Source organism: Falco rusticolus, chromosome 4 (assembly GCF_015220075.1).
Source record: "Falco rusticolus isolate bFalRus1 chromosome 4, bFalRus1.pri, whole genome shotgun sequence".
NCBI classification, from domain to species: Eukaryota; Metazoa; Chordata; class Aves; order Falconiformes; family Falconidae; genus Falco; species Falco rusticolus.
This window is the reverse complement of record NC_051190.1, coordinates 22,302,466-22,314,636: the sequence shown is the minus strand read 5'-3', so window position 1 is coordinate 22,314,636 and position 12,171 is coordinate 22,302,466. Positions and strand designations below refer to the sequence as shown.

Here is a 12,171-nt window from a genome sequence, read left to right as displayed (position 1 = left end):
GAAACTATTCATTGAAGCACAGGAGAAACAGAACCCAAAGGTTCAAGGAAAAACAGCACGCTGAGCACGCATTCCCCATCTCCTCCTGCTGCCAAGCTCCTCTGCACATGGTACCCAAGAATATCAACCAGCTGAGGAACGCAAGGTAGGAACAGTCAGTAATTCAAGACTCCTGTTTCCTGCGAGTCTGCAGCTATCTCTGACAGAGTAACCCCTTTGTCTTCACTATATTTCTGCACTTACCACAAATAAAGCAAGTAGTTTTTAAAATTTCTTCTTTCTTCTGTTTTTCACTCCTTAAATCAGCAAAAGTGTCAATGATCACACCAAAAATCAGGTTAAGGACAATAATGATGACCATGAAGAAGAATAACAGATCGTATATCACTCTAGCAGCAAAGAGAGGTTCCTGCAAGATACATATTTTAATTATTAACAACCCAAACACATGCAACTTCCAACCCTTAACATGCCTTTCTCAGTTCAGCAAGAGTATGCTGCCCCCCAAACCCTCCCAGTCTCCATTTCTCATGCCCTCAGGCGATAACTTACGACTGAAAACATTAAGTGAAACTAAAATGCAAGATTACTGAAAGAGAAGCCGAATTAGCCAGTTACCAGCATGCCCCCTCTCCAGAGCCCCTCTTTCTGCTTACTGTGGCCAAGTCTGTCCTTTTCTCTGTCACACACACTGACATTTGTTCCCTCCTCACCCCTGCCCTGCAAGCCCATCCAGACTATATCCTTACACTAACCTGCCTAGATATCAATATAGTATCAGTGTTAACCATACAGCCTTTTAGTGGAATTTAATAGTAGCCATTTCATTTATGCTAACAACCGTGTATGTGGACATCAAGCTGGGCTCCCCAGCACCCGTTACGTATCTATTGCAGCCCCGAACACCCAGATGCTCAACCCTTGTTCTCAGAAACATCCTGCCAGTCGGGTGCCAAGCGTTCATTAAGAATTACATAATTTCTAAACCATTGTAAGCTGAAAATAAGGCTAAATATTAGAAAACACTTTGAAATTGCAGATAATACAGAAAAGCATTCGCTCTGAGCGCGACTGGTCCTTCGGCCCCTAAGGGCTGTGGAGGGTGACAGCCTGAGACTCAGACGGGCACAAACAGCCAAAGCAGCAGCTACGCGGGCAGCTTTGAGTATTGTGAAAAATTCCTGCTGCTTTGACCAGTCCTTGCTCTCTGATGGTGGCTCCAAACACCATCCTTCTCCACTGCCCACAGTCCCGGCTCCAACCCATCTTGGTCCCTGTCCTCTCATCCATTCCCTGTTTTACAGATCTTGCCTTTCCCTGGGGATGCTCCCCACAGAAATCACTCCCCTACAATGGGATCAGCTGCCACGGCAAGCTGCCACGGCATTTTCATTCTGCTACTCATGCTACTCTTTCACTAGCTTGTACTTATTTCTTCAGATCCTGAACTCCCGAAGCAGGGGCTGTTGGCTGCCCCGTTTCTGTTCTTTTGGGCCCCGTTCGAGACAGCCCTCAAGCTAAAAGCACCCTAAAAAAAAGGATGGGCAGAAGCTTCTTTGAACTGGCTGTTCTTTAATCTGATAGTACAGAGATTTAACTGTCCCGCACAGAGAAAGAGGGGTCCCTTCCAGTCACGGTGTATCCTACATCTGTTTCAAGGGAGTGTGTATACATGCTCCCCAGCAGAACTAGATCCCCAGCCCTACATGGTTATCACTCTTCCGCCCCCATTCAGTGATAATTTACCTCTTTGGATGGTTTCCTGAGCACATCACCTACTCCACCCCCACTCCTGAGCCCATGACTCAGTACAGTAACAATGCACATCAGTAACGTCTCGCACGTATGCTCTTTATTCTCTTCCTCCATTTCTTCAGCAATCAGTTCTGTTAACACAGCAAGCGAAGACATGTTTCAAAGGCAAGAAGACCAGTTTTAAATAATTCTCTCCATTCTCTGTTGGTTATGCTCACTCTTCGCTTTGCAAAAACTGCCAGCTTTCCAGCCAGCGCTACAAACCTCCTCGGCTCTTGCAAGAGCCGACCAGCGAAGCCGGTCTCTGCTCCGGCTCCAGCCTGCCCTCCTCTCCCCACCAGCACGGTTCCCTCTTGTGCTTCAACTGCTGTCTTTGACTTGGTTAAATCTCTCTTTCCATTTCTGTTCGCATGCATCGCTCAGATCACCAGATGCCTGTTTATACAGAATCATAGCTTTTTGACAGCTCAGAGGACAAAGTGTTGCCTCTTACACTCTCCCTTGGTGCCTAACAGATTGCACAGCCTTTGGGCTGCACTCAAAATGGCAACTTCGACTTGTATTTTTCAAATGGCTAAAATATCACTGCTTATGGAAACGGCATTTTACTAAAAAAGTAACACACTTTTTTTGACCCTCTCTTCGTTTGGCTGAAGCCTCCAACTTCACTGTTTCAGTTGCAGAACTGCTAGAATTAATTACCTAATCTTATATACTCTCCCAGTACCCATTAAAAGCCTCATGACTTTTATTTCATCATAAAAATGCTCATGAGCAGATCCCACCTTCCCACAGACAGCCTCAGAAACCCCAAATCCCCATGCAATCCAGAAATAGCCAAAGCCCAAGATGGTAGAGAAATGGCCGAGGATTTGGGCATCATTAATATCCCTGGCCATGTAAGACCCTGATATCAGGTTGACTATTTACAATATAAAACCTTCTCTCAAGTTTTCCCTTCCGCAGCCAGAGTGTATAAAGACAAAGCAGCACGCTCCTCCTAGAGCTGAATAAACCAGCTATTCTTGTATCAATGCTGAATCTTAGATTATCAAAGAGGACACTTAAGCAAAACCGAACCATCCATCTCCTCTTGCGAGCAGGGGCTGGTGGCCATTAATGACCTTTGAGACGTTTGACCATGTAAGAGCTCTGCTTCTAAGAGAAATAGTGTGGTTCTGTCTGGCTCTCACAGCCAACATCATAAATCTCTTGAGAATTACATTTTCTAAAAAATAAAACCGAAATACTTCAATACCCAATCTGAGGCTGGTGATTATGCTACAAGTAGTATCTCACATGCACTTTTTTGATCTCAAAACCCCCCGAACCTACCCTGTCTGCTTTAATCCATTGAGCACTTCCTGCCACGATATTAAAAACAATTTTCCTGGTTAGCTAGATAGAATAATGCTGACAATAAACAATGTTCTGCTCCATATTTCACAGGGTATTATCCTCTGAGATCACACTTAATAGCCTAATGTTTTAAAATAATAAACTTTGCAAGAGGTAAACTGCATCACTTCCTTCTCAAATTGATGCAGAACATTAAAAGAGTATGACAGTGTTTTAACAAAGTATGGTTTAGTTCTAAGTTTCTCTAGTTTAATCACTTCATGTAACAAATGTTATTTATGCCACTGGCAGAAATGAATCCAATTTTAGGTTTGAGCTTTGTTCCCAAATTTATTACATAGGATTTTTTTAAGACATTGTTGTTGTTTTTTTTAATTTAAGGTGCTTAACTAGAGAAAGTGTGGAAACTCAGAGTGCAAGTTACAAATTCAACAGCAGATACTCACGGTCTGAAGGAATGATTGAAGAACAGTTTTCACTGCTACCTGCTTTGCATACATCAGAATAGAGAAACTCTCCCGTCATGGTCTCCCCTGGTTCTGTGCGATCTAAGAAGGCGATGAATCAAACGCATAGTTTAACGTTACTTCTCAGATAGATATTAAGGTACTTCATCACATGCAGTGAAAAATTACTAGGCAGATTTAGAACAGTATATTATCCTAGAGTTTAGAAGGGCACAGTACTTTCTGATTTACACATTCAGCAATTTTAAACTGAAACATAAAATAATTTTCATTTCTATGAACTGGAGACCACAGTTGTGCATTTATTTTGCATCAGCTCCAAAGTGGAGAGTAATGGAAATTGTTCCAAAAATACTATGTTCTAGCGGACGGTCAATTTTCAAGGTGCCTTGAAAACTTGCTTTTCAATGCCTTGCAAGTATCAAAACAAACCTGTGCCACACAGGAATATATTTCTGGCATTTCTCCAGCTGCATGGAAACGTGAAATAACGGGGTCAGTGAGTTTTGGGTCTCTCTCAGAACTGGCAGTGAAATTAAGAAAGAAATAGTGGGAATGTCAAGTAATACTTGTCTGAATAGCTCAAGTGTCAGAGAAAGAAAAAACTGAACAAGACAAAACCCAAACCTCTCTTACAAATTTCTTTTCTGTGCTCCCCACCCACAGAGTTAGCTGCTGGATGCTGCGGGGTGCACACACCACCCCCCCACCCCCCGGACTTACAATAGGCAACTTGAGGCCAGCACAGAGAATTCTGCTGGGGAGTTCAAACTGTAGCAAGTATTTGAGGCAGGTTAATACAGTCCGTAACACCAGAGAGATAAACCTCTACTTCACAGAAGCATGTCTTTAATGTCCTTCATTTATATTCACTCTGTTACTTCAGGTAAAATACTGATTTTTTTTTTTATACTAAAAGTAAACCCCACCATTAAAAGCCGATAGAAGCATTCAGTATCTGGCAAACCAAGGCAGAACTGAATTCTCCCAGCACAGAGCCTTCTCCACAATGGCCTACCTAAAGTCTGCTTCTAATTAACCTGGGGGAGGGAGTAGGTGTACCTGAATTAGATATTCTCAACTGGTTTTGCAAACAGAGAGGGGAGAAATCTCAGCTGTGTGCAGAAGAGCCCAAGTGCCATCCCCAGGGTTTCCCTTCCCCATCCCTCCTCATGCTGCAGCACATCGAAGCATTTTGTGAAAACACTGGGCTATCCATTTGCAGAAGTATTTATTATTTTTTTTTTAAATATTTTTTTAAATTTTATTTTCTATTTAAATGTGCCCTTCCTAAGAAAGAAGTTGTCAAACCAGGCTGGCGACCAGCAAGTCTCGCAGCGTGCCCCAGGGAGCAAAAGCCCATTACTTTCTTCAACAGAAATGGGTGAAATGAGTTGCTGGCACTAACCTGGCAATAACGTTTCGTTAGGGAGCTTGTCTACTTCCAGGATGAAGTCATCTTTGAAGAACAGGTACCCCACTATGGAGAACAGGTAGACCAAGATGAGTGCAAGAACGGCAGTCAGGATGATGGAACGCCCATTGCGAGTGACGCTCTTGATGACGTTCAGCAAGGTCTCCTCCCGGTACACCAAGTCAAAGAGCTGGGGGACAACAAACAACAGCAAAGGCTGCTTCTCACACGTACTTCAAACACCACTGGTGGCATCTGCGTGTCGGCGTAACGTGGGGCAGCATGTTAACAATACAAATCTGATGTTCTGAAAAGCATTTAAAGCACCTTTCCCCCCGCCCTCCCTGTGCTTACAGTTATCCTAACGTATTAGCAAAGAAAAATATAGCAGGAGGCGAGGGACATGGGGACCCTCACCTCCACTGTACCAGTCTTGTGCCACGCGCTTGGAAAGAAGAATGGAGGCAGCTGTATCCTCCTCTTCATCCACACCTCACGGACCCCAGTCCTCAGCAGCAGCCAGGGAAGGAGCCCCTGCCTGGGGTGAGGGCAGGTACTCTTGCTTAAGTGCTAGGTACAGAGCACGTGCTTGAAACAAAGCTGCCAACATGTACTGCTGTATCTTTTTTATAGTGCCAACTGCCCTGCCATGAGCTCAAAAGAACTAATTTCAAAATGCAATTAGCTATTTCCTTTAAGTCTTAGTTTATTGAATGTATAATTAAATAAGCACTATTTTTTTACTCCAAATTCTTTGTTTAATTTTCTTTACAGATGTTTCCTTCATTTTTCAGTCCTCTGGGGCTGTGACAGTTCACCGACACAGCCCAGGCAGGTTGCTGGCTGTGCTGGCTGACAATGAGAGAACCTGTACTTGTTAAACTGGACCTACATGAACCCAGAAAATAACCAATGCAGGTACCAGAGGGTGTAGCGAGCATTGAACAAAGGGGCCAGAAGAGAGCGTTCTGAACGGGATGTAAGGTGTGCTTTAAAAACAACACATTTTCTCTGCCAACACTAGATATACTCCCTCAGTGCTTATTCTTAGAAGCATTGTGCTGCACAAGATGAATTCCACCCCAAACAGAAAAAAACACGTATGCCAGCCGTCCACGTCAGTCAGGTGGAGCCTGGAGTCTAGCTACAGCTAAGGAGACACCCCAAAGCCAACCGACTGCTCCAAAGGCACGGGCACTGTGGGACAGTCACCGACAACAAGGCAAACCATCTTCGAGGAGCGTGCGCCTCTCACAGCACGGTGACTCCAGAGTGCCCACTGTTCAACTAGCATTCGTATGACTAGATTTTTCCATTTTTTTTTTTTCTCGTGTAAAAGCTTTTACAACCTTAAGGCTTAAACTTTCACCAGGTATTGATATTACTTAGTCATGACATTTTAAATTGTTTTATTATCTTGGATGTCAGAGCAGGGTCACTAGCAATACATCTAACCTAGAAAACATACACCTTAAAGTATAAGAAAAGGACTAACATACACAGGGAAATGTTAAATACCTTCATTGCAACCACATACACATTTACTGTAATGAGCAATTCTAACTAGATTTAACCTTAAACACCTTAAAAACAAAAAAGCCTGTTTGCCCGTACAAAGAGGAGATGTGCCGGGAGTCCCGCGGCCTCCCACCGTAACATCTCCCAAGCAAAGCCTCCAGCGCGCAGCCCCTGAGTGCCTGCGCAACATTTCCCAGCAGCAAGCCACAAAGCCAGCGGGGTGGGATGCATCTAGAAATGCCCCAGATGGGGCTTAACAAACACACAGACAGAAAAACGTTCTGAGTGAATACCTACCAACAAACTATAAAAGAATTCATGTACGAAGAGCCCCAGAGCGCAAATCAGCAGGTACAGCAGGTGATAAAGAAACTCTACATCCATGATCATTGCCTTGTATCCTCTAGTGAAGGTTCCACAGTTACCCACAAAACTCATCAGAAAAATGATTTTGTTACAAACCTAAGGGAAGATGAACCATAAATGAGTTACAACATGTGGCTTTCAGAAAAAAAAAAAGGCAATTTTTTCAAAGCTGGAGATAACTCTGCTCCATGTTGGCATCGACAACGGTGCTGAACCGTCTTGTCACACGGCAGCATTTTACACGTCGGCCAAAACCAGACCACCCCTGTTGTAAGCATGACACTTTCTGCAGTCAAATAACTCCCCAGCCTACAACAACCCTTATGTTCCTGAATTGCTCCCTGCTGCTTGCTGGGAACAAGTGCTGCAGCTTCCTTCAGCAACTGGTGCTGGGCTGGTGCCCCCAGCAGCCCTCCCGCACAGCACCCGCCACCAGCGCCGAGGGAGAGCCGCCTTCAGCTGGCCTGGCACCTGCTCAGTGCGACAGGTCCCACTGCCACCCACCGCTGCCCGCGCAATGCCGCTCTGACTGCGGCACACGGTGATATCTGAAGACAAGGAGCGCTATTAAATGATGCCCTGGAAAGCTGGGCGCTTCGCAACGAAGGCCAGGGCTTTGAGAAGGCACATCCCCACGCAGCGCCCGCTGCCTCGGTCAGAGAAACCCTCCTGGCTTGCTTGTCACCAGAGAGCACAAGCCCCCGCGCTGGAGCGCTAATGAAGCTCCCGGGGCCCGGCGTGCATGCTCGGTCCACGCGTTACTGCAGCAAAACCGCTGAGCGTCAGGTTTTGGCTGGCAGGTAGGCTGCAGACAGGCGCGTGGGAAACGCAGCGGTTAGCGGATCTTACCCAGCCCCGTGAACGCTGCAGCCCAGCTGCTGAACGGGAGCCGGGGCTGAGTGAACAGCCGTGGACTTCAGGGTCACGGGGACTGCTCTGCGCTTGTGGCGGGGTGGGAGCTGCTTCTGGCAAAACTGAGCGAAACCTTACAGGTCTCCAGCCCGGGGAAGCAAAGTTAAAGGAACAGCAGCAAAGCACTTCAGCTAGAAACGGTCCAAAGAGGGGATTACTCCTCCCACCAGCTCCACCACAATGTCCCAGGCTATTTTTGCCTGACATCTTCATGAGCAGGTAAGGAACCCTTACATAAGCTGCAAGAGAACTTCAAAAAAGCCCACTCGATTCTTACATTGAATGCACCCAGAAGAAATAAAGTAGGTTGTAAACCAACTGAAAATATTAGGCGTAATATTGTAGAAGCAATTAAGGCTCGGATTCCGTGGGGCTTTGGAAGAGCTATAACGATGGCCAGAGATATCAGCATAGCTGTCCACAGCAAGCCTGACAAGTGGGGCTCCAGCGTACCTAAGGTGGGGAGGAAAAAAGAAAACCCATTTCAATACTTTGTATAACCAAACAAAACAAAACACCAACCAAATAAACACCATGTTATCTTATCTTTGGTGGAGCATCAGTAAGCCTTGTGTTCAGACGTTACTGATTTCAAAGCTGTAAGTGGAACATCTGAGCCCAATGCCTTCAGCAGATTTTAATTACAAACTTGTTACTAAAGCATTATGTAAATGATAAGTGCCAGTGTCATAGAATTCTTCATTTTAGTGTTCATTACTTACACACCTTGAATACTGAAAAGGAGAGGCATTTTGCTCATGCATTCTGTAGAGGCACTGAACGGGTGGGTTGAAGACAGACAACCTACTCCTCCAGGTCCAGATTCACCGCAGATTCTCCTATTATGCTTTTGGTCAAAAACCTCGCACCAATTTTTCTCATCTTTTGCTATTTCTGGTTCGATTTAGACTGTCCCATGAGACTGTCTGCTTACATAACATCAAGCCCGTGTTACTAAAAATACACTTCTCTGAAAGAGCCATAAAAAATATTCAGCTGAAAATATAATTTACCCTGAGTTTATGCAGAATGTGAAAGACATCTCTTTCTCAAAACTGACATAAATTTTTGTTTTTCTTCAAGAAAATGGTTCCTCAACAGCCAAAAAGGCAAGACACCCACCACCCCCCCCGCCAGTTTCCTAGCACTCCGCAGCCCTCCCGCAAGTATGCGCTCCCGAGGAACGTTAGGTCTTACTGGCAAGACACTCGCTGAGGGCTTTCCCCTCCCCCTGCCTAAATTCAGAAGGCTTAGGAAATATTACTCTCATCTGACTAGCACAAGCAGCCATTTAATTTTGTTCCAAATCACTGTAGATTAATAAAGACAGCAGAGGATAGATGGAAATTAAAACTTAATAAGCGTAAAGTTGAACAGATGTTTCCGCTGTCTGAAGGGAGTTTGGGATCCCAGAGCAGTGCTGCCACCGCTGCTTCAGCTGTCAAACAGCAAAAGGTGCAGAGCTCCAAAGAGAGTCACCCAAGTGGGAATGACAGACAGCGCAGACAGGGCAGATGGGAAAATTGTGCAGAAGCTTATTTGGGAATGACTTGGGAATTGCCGAGAGGGGCAGGTCCTGAAGGATCCTACCTGCACCTGCACAGGTGTCTGAAAACCCCAGCTACTACAAAGCCGTCCGCTGCACATGAACGTATTTGCTTTCACAAGTTCCAGCAGTTCCCAGTAGGCCTGCAGATACAACTGGAGTTCATGAAGTTCTCAACCGCTGCCTGTAGCACCCACCTCGGAAAAGCCCGACCCCATCGGCATGTGGAGCGCAACGCCAGGGCGCAAAAAGCCCCCAGTGGGACCCGAGCTGGGAGAGAGCTCGCGCGACAGAGCAGGGGCTCCGGGCACGGCTCGTCTCTCCTTCCTGGGGATGGGAGGAGACTGGGAGCAGACTGGGAGCGGAGCCTTTGCCCTTGGCAAAGGAAGGTCGCCGAGCCAGCGGTCACCCAGCATTAACTGCCAGCACCCAGCCCAACGTCACAGCATCGCCGCAAGCACGTGCAGCCCCTTACATGACTGTGGGCAGGAGGAACGTGTAACCAGGAGGGAAGCTCTCCCTGTCTCTGGAATTCTCACCATGCCAGTACCAAATTCCAAGCATCCGGTTTTATTTCTGCCCCTCAAGTCAGAAGTTTTACAGCTGCTGCTACAGTCAGAAGATAATCAGCTACTCAGTTCACAGTGTCTGAGCACTTCAAGACACTGACAACTTCCCCCAAATGGTCTGTTTCGAAGAATCTTCTTTTTTTAAAGGCAAATATAAAATACACATGTATTCAATTATTTTTCACTTTTGACTGTAACGAGTAGAGGAAGAGATTTTATCAAAAAACATTACCTGGTTATTTCAAACATGTAGGGTAGGGCATCTTCAAAATGCCAAATAATCCCCTCCACAGTCCTGTAATGGTAATCTCAATGAACTTACTTAATTACCAGCTTTCCTAGCAGCCGTAAATACAGACCTTTAAATTTAAACTTGTCATCTTCAAAACTAGGGACAGACAATTCAGTTGCTCTTCGTGCCTTTTACAAGCCCCCAGGCAGCTGCCGGCCAGGACGGGATGGGGCAGCCCCGTGCTGCCACAGCCTGCGACGCTGAGGTGCCGCAGCCGAAACCACGGCCGGCTGCTGCAGAAGGTAACAACGCTCTTCCCCCCCTCAGGAACACCGGATTTGCTATAAAATATTGTGCACCTTCTCACAGGCTTTATCAGGAGGCAGAACCCCTAAACGCAAGTCTCCCATGCCCACTGCGACCAGAAGCTGCTATTATCAAACACTACTCGGACAAAACCACAGCTCTCCTCAATCTAAATTAACTGGTGAGCTGCAAGGAAGGGTGAAGCGGCTTTCACGCCGCACAGGCAGAGCTCTGCTGATGACTGCTACGTGCAGGGTGCTGCTCTCTTCGAGCCGCGCTGTCTCTGGGTCCTGTACGTGGTGCTGAATGGGACAAAGATGCAGAGGGAAGTTCAGCAGGAAAAGATAAGCATCTAGCTGGCCCTGTTGTGCTGAACCTCAAAGAAAGGGAAGCGAAGGCTTGAACATGAATCACCCTCTCCAGGAGGAGGTTTTATTGCTGGGTCCTTGTTTACTCCAGTTTTCCACAGATGTGGAAAAAGCTCCTTCCTATACAGCAGCTTTGCAAGGGATAAGCACGATAGAGGCATTCACAAGAATATTGCTCTTGATTTCCCCGATTTTTGCTGACATGGGTCCACCCCTTGACCCGCGCTGAGGAACATCCTTTGGGAGAGGCTGGATCTAAGGAAGAGCAGCTGAATCTCATCAGGGCTCCACCAGGAGTATTTACGGAGTTGGCTCTAAGAACAAACCCCGTTGCACGAACCCACTGTCTGTTTGGAACAAAAGCAGCTTCCATGAAACCTATTACAGTAAGATTGTGCAGCCCCACACGAATCGCACATGTTAACCCATACGTCACGTTAGAAACGACAGCGAGCCCGGCTGCCAGCCGCTCATGGCAAGGACCCTCGCAGCGGCAGGTCGCTCCCGAGCCAGGGGACACGGCTGGCACGCTCCTCGCTCCCTGGGGCCACCTCCGCTCTCTGCTCGCAGGGGTAAGGGACCCCCACGAGAGGCAGTCACAGAGGGGAAACAGGCTCTCCTGTATCCTCCATCAGATTCTAATGGCACAGGGCAGTCACCCCACCCGTATGCCCCTCCTGCCCGCAGCGGGTAATCGCCCTCACCCCACTGCTTGGAGACCTCCTGAAGTGCTAGGTAACCACCAGAATTTTATGGAAAATGACATTAAGAAAATGCAAGCTCAAGGAAAACAACAAATTAACATTTCTCATATTTTTAGTTCAGTACTTAATTATGGAACTTTAAACCAACGTAGAACAGTCAAGTAATTAAAGGTGGATGTCTGTCTTTGATAATTTTTTCCCCTAGGAAAAAGCATGGCTCTACTCTTTCCTTATAAATGCCTCAAGAAAAAGTCAGAGCATAGCACAATTTAAATCAAGGCAATTAAAAAAAAGCCAATTTCTGTACTCCCATCCCCACTGAAGTAAACAGGGGTGCACAGACACAAGGGGAGGCCAGAATTTGGCTCATTATACCTTATTCGTTCACATATTTTTGTATGTTAAATACTGGTACCTCCTCGAATTCCTTTGAATGGATAGAAAAAGGCTACGAGCAGGTTCATAAGGACAGCCAGGTTGAAGGAAATACTGCTCCAGAAGGACATGTTGCGAGCACACCAGTATAGGAAAGGCTGAGCTGCAAAAGAGAAAAAGAATTCTTTTTAATAGAGCATTTTAAAAATAAGAGATTGATATAAAAAATTCATCTCAAAACCCCCTTAATTTATCTTCAGTTTGCCCAAAAGCACAGCAT

The 12,171-nt window shown here is 46.1% G+C and overlaps 1 protein-coding gene across 18 annotated transcripts in view; it reads right to left on the bottom strand.

Annotated features, from left to right (window-relative positions):
- Positions 1 to 12,171, bottom strand: part of ITPR1 (inositol 1,4,5-trisphosphate receptor type 1) — a 183,542-nt gene that overhangs the window by 18,527 nt on the left and 152,844 nt on the right. For all 18 annotated transcript variants that reach the window (XM_037386283.1, XM_037386287.1, XM_037386292.1 and 15 more), the window contains 7 exons: positions 11,932 to 12,054; positions 8,069 to 8,244; positions 6,811 to 6,975; positions 4,990 to 5,185; positions 3,561 to 3,662; positions 1,747 to 1,886; positions 244 to 409 (listed from right to left, as the gene is read on the bottom strand). In XM_037386283.1, the coding sequence (XP_037242180.1) occupies positions 244 to 409; positions 1,747 to 1,886; positions 3,561 to 3,662; positions 4,990 to 5,185; positions 6,811 to 6,975; positions 8,069 to 8,244; positions 11,932 to 12,054 (1,068 nt within the window). The remainder of the gene's footprint in view (positions 1 to 243; positions 410 to 1,746; positions 1,887 to 3,560; positions 3,663 to 4,989; positions 5,186 to 6,810; positions 6,976 to 8,068; positions 8,245 to 11,931; positions 12,055 to 12,171) is intronic.